The 7,521-nt window shown below is 38.8% G+C and overlaps 1 protein-coding gene across 1 annotated transcript; it reads left to right on the top strand.

The window, feature by feature from the left end:
- The first annotated feature begins 2,173 nt into the window (after positions 1 to 2,173).
- ubxn6 (UBX domain protein 6) lies at positions 2,174 to 7,457 on the top strand. Its single transcript, XM_024278088.2, has 11 exons — positions 2,174 to 2,367; positions 2,672 to 2,823; positions 3,894 to 3,958; positions 4,032 to 4,160; positions 4,268 to 4,365; positions 4,469 to 4,544; positions 4,623 to 4,707; positions 4,783 to 5,002; positions 5,162 to 5,292; positions 5,917 to 6,065; positions 6,310 to 7,457. The coding sequence occupies exons 1-11, from the start codon at positions 2,285 to 2,287 to the stop codon at positions 6,433 to 6,435; spliced, it is 1,314 nt and encodes a 437-aa protein (XP_024133856.1). The 5' UTR covers positions 2,174 to 2,284; the 3' UTR covers positions 6,436 to 7,457.
- The last annotated feature ends 64 nt before the right edge of the window (positions 7,458 to 7,521 follow it).

Here is a 7,521-nt window from a genome sequence, read left to right on the forward strand (position 1 = left end):
TCTATAACTTCAAATGAGGAAATAGCATGGTACAAAAAATAATGTGCTTTGTGTTTAAGTTATCAACTCTGTATAATACATGTTTTGATTAAAAACATGATAATATGCAATTTAGAGATGTTTTAATAAAAAAATGTGAAAAAAACATAGGATTGTTGCTGAAACAATAATAGTACACTTGCACTTTGACCTATGTTAATGTTTTAAACATTGTTTTAAGCAAAAGTCATAACATGTTTTTTTTTTTATTTTTATTAATCCGAAGTTCGGAAAAAATCACGTTTACGTACTGTGTATGATACAAGATTTGTTTTATTCCTTAATAACTCTGTTTTTCATTTCATTAACATGACTTTAAATTTTTTATGCTATGTGGAATTGTTCGGGATTTTCTTTTTAATGAATAAAATCACTAAAGTGAAACACAATCTCTTTTTTCACATAACTATCTAATCAGTACAAACATTCTGGTGTTGATCTTTTATCTGGTTTCTTATCTTCCCCTTTTCCCAGAGTCTTAGAAACAGCTCCAAGTGGAACAAAAATGTGTTAAACTTCATTTTTTTCATGTCATCAAGTATTTTTTTTATTCTTGTATTTTGTTAATAACTCAGATTTATTACTCCACTTTAGATTTCCTCTAGTTTTCCTCATATTGACTATTCATTCAGTTTTGCATGGTCATGTTTCCTCATTCACCCAGAGTTTAGTCCAAATCAACCTAGTTCACCTTGTTTGTATAATGCCAGTGACTAAAATATAATTAAGCAATCTAACTGAATATCTACTGAGACTTTACACAATATAACCAGGCCTTCCTGATGACCAACAGAGGGCCTGGGCTAGGTTGACCAGAAGACCAGGTCTTCTGCTGGTGCACAAAGTCAGATCTAAACACAGGGAACTTTCAGTTTAGTGCAGCTAAAATCCAAAATTGTTTTTCTGAGGACGTTAAAAAAACCTCCTCCTTTAAAAACATTCCAATCCAGGCTAAACACGTTATTTCATTTCCATTTACAGCAACTGAATGTCTTTTATCCTGTCTTTAATCTTTGTTTTGAAGTATTTTTTTATATAATGGTCTGCTATAATGTGTGAATTTTCTGTTTTGATTGTGATTTTATTATTTTTATTGAAGCTTATGTTTCTGAGCTTTGGTTTCATCTCTTTTGAAGAGCACTTTATTCTGATTTTGCATGAATTGTGCAATGGTGTAGCACAGTCTATAGCAGCTATACTATTAAGCACAATTTAAAAAGGTGAGCAGAAAAGATGTGATAATCTGAAGTTAAAAATGCACAAATTCTTCGTCAGATTTGAGAACAGATCGTTTTATAATCTAATTAGCAAGCTGGTTCCAAAAGAGAGAGAAGCCTGAATGCCAAAACAGTTGAGCTTCAAGTATCAGCTACATCTATCAATAAGGTTAGAATACTGAAATTAACTGGAAGCAAACGGCAACTCCTCCTGGACAACCTGTGCTTTAAGGAATGTGAAAATAAAATCACTCGGAAGACTTGTGTCAGGCAGAGGAAGATTCAAATACCAGAGAATATTAGTCACACATGCTGCAGACAGAGAATTTTGAAACAAAAAATGCACATGGGATCATCACCAGTTTGAAAATGACTTTTACTCTCCAAGAAAAATGGAAAATACTGGGAAACCTTACAAAATGAATGAAGAGTTAGATAATATCCCCCTGAGAACCAGACCATGATTCATCCATTTTTTCTGTAGTCTCTCCATTTCGTTTACCCAAGAATGCAAAAATTCCCCAAATCCCACCCAAACAAATGAGACATCAATGGAAAGACCATGGTTGCAAGCATAGCAGGATTTCGTAGAGTTCTTCAAATGAGTCAAATTACCTAATCCAAAAACAATTGAATGAATGGGTTGGTTCTATAGAAATTATTCTGGATTTTTAAATTAGTGTCAGAGATGAGTTTGTCAAAAGAAAACAAATAAAAAAGTAAAATAAAATATTAATTTAGGATGCTGTTCCAAAAATAAATACATTTCAGTAAGCAATTCTATTTTAACTTTTACATTTTACCTTTATGTTCTCACTAAATTTCTTAGAATATTTAAAATGTACTTTTTAACACGAAGTTCCAATTACAGCCACACGAGGGCGCCACCTAAATTTGCGGATGGTTTCCTGGGCGGAAGTAGTTTTCTCTACTGTTGTGTTTTGATATGATTCTGTTAGACGCGCAGCTTAGCTAGGTGCTTGTCGTCTGTCAGTTCATCTGGGAGTGTTTCCCGACAACTAAACAAAATGAAGAAGTTTTTTGAAGACATAAAAAAGGACATGAAGTTTAAATCTGCTGGACCCGGGAAGAAGCTAACCGAGGACACCAGGTGAACGGAGCGCTTAGAGAAACGTTACGAGGCTAATTAAAAGTAAACTAAACTAGCTTAACGGTGATTGTAAAATAGTGTTAGCATGAGTTCTGCCCCCCTCCCATCGACATTTAGTCAATTCAAACACTGATAAAATAAAGCTATTTTCTGAATTTAAGATAAATAGACTTATTTGTTAACATTAAGTTACGATTGTGAACAGCCTGAAATATATCAGAGCTCAGGACCATCTGCTGGATGCTGATGACACATCCAGCTGTGGTTGTGACTGCTTTGTGTCTCTCATCACTAAACCATTCAGCTCCAAGCCAGCCCCGAGCGACTGCAACTCCAAGCAGAACCGCCGCCCTCCCAGCGAAGGAGCGCAGATGGCTGGAGCCGCAGCTCTAGCCAGGATCGAGCACCAGCAGCGCCCCAAGGTGCACACCTCCCAGGACGCGATCAGGATCCAGGGTGAGACGGGAAGCTGCACGTACCCACCCGGGGATGGCTGTCTTATGGGCGTTGTCATGCAGACTGATACATTTCTGTTCCTATCTTCACAAGCAAAACATGAGGATCATTTGCAAGGAGATGAGAAACTAATTGAGTGTTGAAGTTCTTAATCAGACTGTTTGATCAGTTTTTGGTGACACATTCAATCACTATTGTGACAGATTGGTTACAAGACAATACAAATGTAAAATAATATTAACTCATTAAATGATTAGAGGGTAGTGCATTTTCAGAGTGCTTACGTAAAAATGGAACACACAACTTAAGGTGTGGGTCTAAACCAGGGGTCTGCAACCTGCAGCTCCGGAGCCACATGTGGTTCTTTTAATGTTAAAGAGGGACTGTAATTCTCTTTACCAAAGTTTACCAAAACATTTTGAGAGATTTTTGAGCTTCATTTACCATAGAAAATCATCTTTTGGTCAGTAAACACAACTAGAATGCATACTTAAAGTGCAAATTCAATGATTGTCTAATAGTCCAAAAATATAGTAATCAATTAGCTCTGATTTAATTCCAGTTCATTCGATTTATGACTTTGAGTGAGATGCACCACAAAGGATAAGATAAACTCTTTTTATTATTATTTCTCCTGACATTACAGTACCTATTACTACATCTGTTGCAGTGAGAGCATCCTTTGTGCCTTTTATTTTGAAAGGAAGTCACGTGAATCTTTCAAATTAAAAAATATTTTTTAATAATTTTCTTTTTGTTTTTATAATGTATTCATGCTAAAAACATCAGTTTTTTATGTTTATCGTAAAATTGGCATTAACTTAAATGCAAATTTACGTATTATTTTCAAACTGGTGAAATAAGACTTTGTGGCTAATGCTGGGTTGTGCTTTTCAATGAGGGCAGCACAGAGAGTTGGTGACCTCTGACCTTGAGTGTTCTTGTTTTATTTATTTTTTTACTCTTCTTCAGTTTCCAGCCTCTTCAACTATTTTCAGTCACCAGAAAATCTCACAAGTTTCTCTGTAAAAAAGCAGCATTTGTAAGAGTTTCTTTGTTCATGTTTTCAGTCAAAAAAGAGCTGGAAGCAGAGGCAGCTGCACTGACCGAAAAAGAAAAAGCAGCAACACGAGAGGTACAAGCCCAGTGAAGCAGAGGACCTGTGGTTTAGTGATATTTATCAATAGCAACTGCTTCTATTTCGTCAGGGATCCAAAGTACCAGTAAAAGATCCAGCATGCCTCTCGGTGTCAGGTGTGTATTTTACCTGCCCGCTCACAGGAGCGACGCTGTCCAAGAGTGAGAGGGAGGTCCACATCAAAGAAGCAATCCTGATGGTGCGTCTCCTGCACTTTTACCCCCCAGCTCAAATAGGATTTGAAAATAAGCAAACATAATCCTGCTTCTGTTGTTGAGAAAATATGTTCTGTTTTTACACCAACAGCGGTTTGAGGAAGATCCAATCGAGGCTTCAGTCATGATGGTGCACACTTTTAACAAAGATAAAGAGAAAGTGAAGGCTGCTGTGGAAATCATCAGCAAGTAAGACTTTCTTTTATTGATCTTAATTAGACCAATCAAGATAAAACTCCACACATTCATTTATAATAGCTTGAGCTGTTCTAAAGTGTGCTGTTTCTTACAGATATGTGGAAAATATCTGTAAAAACCCGACAGAGGAAAAGTACAGGAAGATTAAACTCAGCAACAAGGTTTTCCAGGTGACTATCAAACTGCTTCCTTTGACTTTTGACACAATTACTGAGAAATAAAATACAGTTTTGGATGTTTTCTTTCAGGAGAAAGTGCGTTGTGTGGAGGGCAGTCGAGAGTTTCTGCAGGCTCTGGGCTTCATCAGCATCATGCTTCCAGTAGACGGACAAGGTAAAATAATATTTCAATCTGAAATTATACTAATTTATCTTCTTCTTACGTGCTTCTGTCTTTCATGGATGTCAGAAGAGGAAGAAGAATTCCTGGTGTTGCCGGAAGCAAGTCCCGATGCCTTGGAGCTAATGAAGGAGCAGCGAGACCGCCTCCAGAGGGGGGAGCCCGTCAGAGCAAAGCTGGACCGGCAGCCTCAAGCGTTTAAGCCCTCCCCCCATGCCCAACGCTTCGAGTTGCCCCCCGAGTTCTACAACCTGACAGCAGAGGAGCTCCGGAAGGAGCAGCAGCAGAGGTGAGAGGAGACAATTGGCTTCCAACTTCAAGATAAACACTAGATATCTCTTCAGTTTTGCTTTAATAAATCTTCCCTCCTCCTGACAAGGATCTGCATGTCTCACATTCAGCCTTTGGTGCTGAAGGCTGTCTGAAATGTTGAATCTTTGTTTTTCAGGAGTGAGTTGCTGGAGAAGAACGCCATGCTGCGCACCAAAGCCATGAGGGAGAAGGATGAACAGAGGGAGAGGAAGAAATACAACTACACCCTGCTCAGGGTCAGGCTGCCTGATGGAAACCTGCTACAAGGTTAAAAACCCGCCGATCTTTGTCGATTCATGTCATTCAATCAAATGCCTCGATCTTTAAAGACCCACTCAAATTAAAATTGTTTTCTAAATTCTGGTGGCATTATTTAGAAAAATTAAGCCTAAATGAATAGGATTTCTGAGTGTTTTTTATTTGAATCGTGAATCAGGATTAGTCGAAAAAAGGCTGTTGGAAAAAGCTTGTAGTTGTGATGCAGAAGCTACAGTTAGCGCGCCACGATATTCCTGCTCCGCTTCATTCTGATGCATCCACTAGCAGACAAATAGATCCATGATCGTCTTTGTTTTCCTCGTCTGAGCGGGAATCTGGACCAGAACTCGCCTCGTTTTTATTGCACCGGTACTGTTAGGTTGGGTGTGTGAGGAGAGCAGTAGAGCACATAGGCTGGATGATGGGACGGGGGTGGGTTTAGTCCATGCCAACTGTCCCGCCCACAACTCAGAGGTGAATTTCTAAAGAACTCAGAAACTATGTCTTAGAAAATTCCTTTTTTTTAATTTTAGCTTGAAAAAAATGCATCGTCATGATTAGGTGATTGGAGTGGGACTTTACAGTTTGGAAACACTCTGAAAATTATCGACAACTGTTTCCCTGGATCTTTAGGGACCTTCTATGCCTGGGACCGGCTCCCCGTGCTGTTTGAGTTTGTGCGGGAGTCTCTGGTCGACGGCTGGCAGCCCTTTGAACTCATCGCTCCTGGGGGTCAAAAGCTTAAAGAGTCTGAAGGAGTCAGTTTTGTAGAATCTAACTTGGTGAGTTCAAATATTTTGGATTTTTATGATGATATGGATCAATACCAGGAAAGTAAACATGTTTTACAGTTAATGAGGCAAAAATTTATGAATTTAATTTACAGAATCATTTATTTGTTTAGTAGTTTTCTTGCAGGAATAATTTACTTCAGGGATGTTTACACTTATTCAACACATTCTTTGAAAAATGTATGATAAAATTATAGAAGTTCATAAAACCTTCACTCACTGTTTGTCTTTGAAGGTCCCTGCCGCCCTGATTACATTTGCCTGGGACGCGGCCGTGCAGGCAGATATCGCAGCTGCAGGCAAGCAGAGTCAGAGTCTGCTCAAACCGCAGCTGCTTGAAGCCATCGGGACGCTGAGCTGAGCCCTGACCTCCACCCTCCCTGCTACCTCCATCTCCCCCCTCGCACAGCCAGGGGGAACGTGTCCAGTAAACAGTGATAAATGTATTTTTGTAAACTCTAACCGGAGTTAGAATCAGAGAGAGACAGAGGGGGCAACCGTACTTTGATTTGCTGAGCATGAGCTTCCCCTTCCATGGTGGGAGACCATCACCCTGCAGCTGGAGTCGAAGGAAGCTCTCCTAACAATGTCAGGAAGAAAGCGGTTTATATTTGGTGCATCGTGAAAGCTGTTTAGTTGATGTTCTCTTGTAGCAGCCCCTTTGGTGCTTGATCCAAACACATCCACCTGTCAGGCATTTTCTTAATTTTTCTTGTTGCCACTCACTTTCCTTTTCAAGAGTAGGTGTATGTCTGGTTGGCTCAGGAAGTTTCTCTAGCTGTTTTGCTTTGTTTGTTGTTGTTGTACATCAGATCCTTTCTGTGGTTACTTCAGCTGGGAGCAAAACTCTTGACACAGGGAAAAAACACTCTGATACCAAGAACAGCATCCGTTATAACAAGAGAACTTTGAGTTGTAGATCTTAATGCAAGAGCGACTGGCTGTAACCATGTCCAAGTATTATTCCAACCTGAAGCACTTTGAAAGAGTATTTAAACTTTATAAACAGCTTTATCTGTAAAACTAAACACTGCATCGCCTGCTTCTGTAATCAGTTCTTTGACTTTACGTCAGTGTCGTCCACTTTGGGATGAAGTTGTGGTTTATTTCTGTTCAGATTGGCAGCATGAATCGGTTCTACAGAACGTTGGGAATTTAGTTCTGCATTTCTGACATCAAAAAGCTGTCTGGAAAACCCACTAATCTTTATGCGAAAACGTTTTTAAAATAATGTTTTGATGACCCCAGATGTTAGCAGAAAACTCATTTGTCTGTTTTTAACCCCACTCCTTACATTTGAGCACCATCTTTTCCTGTTAGTCTCTAAATTTAAATCTGACATTTCAAATAATGGAAATTTTAAAAATATGAAAATTATGGCTAGTTAATGCAACTGTAGATACCTCTTCACTCAGTTTGTACCAAATGTATTAAATGGACAAAAGTC

The sequence above is a fragment of the Oryzias melastigma genome, linkage group LG4 (assembly GCF_002922805.2).
Source record: "Oryzias melastigma strain HK-1 linkage group LG4, ASM292280v2, whole genome shotgun sequence".
NCBI classification, from domain to species: domain Eukaryota; kingdom Metazoa; phylum Chordata; class Actinopteri; order Beloniformes; family Adrianichthyidae; genus Oryzias; species Oryzias melastigma.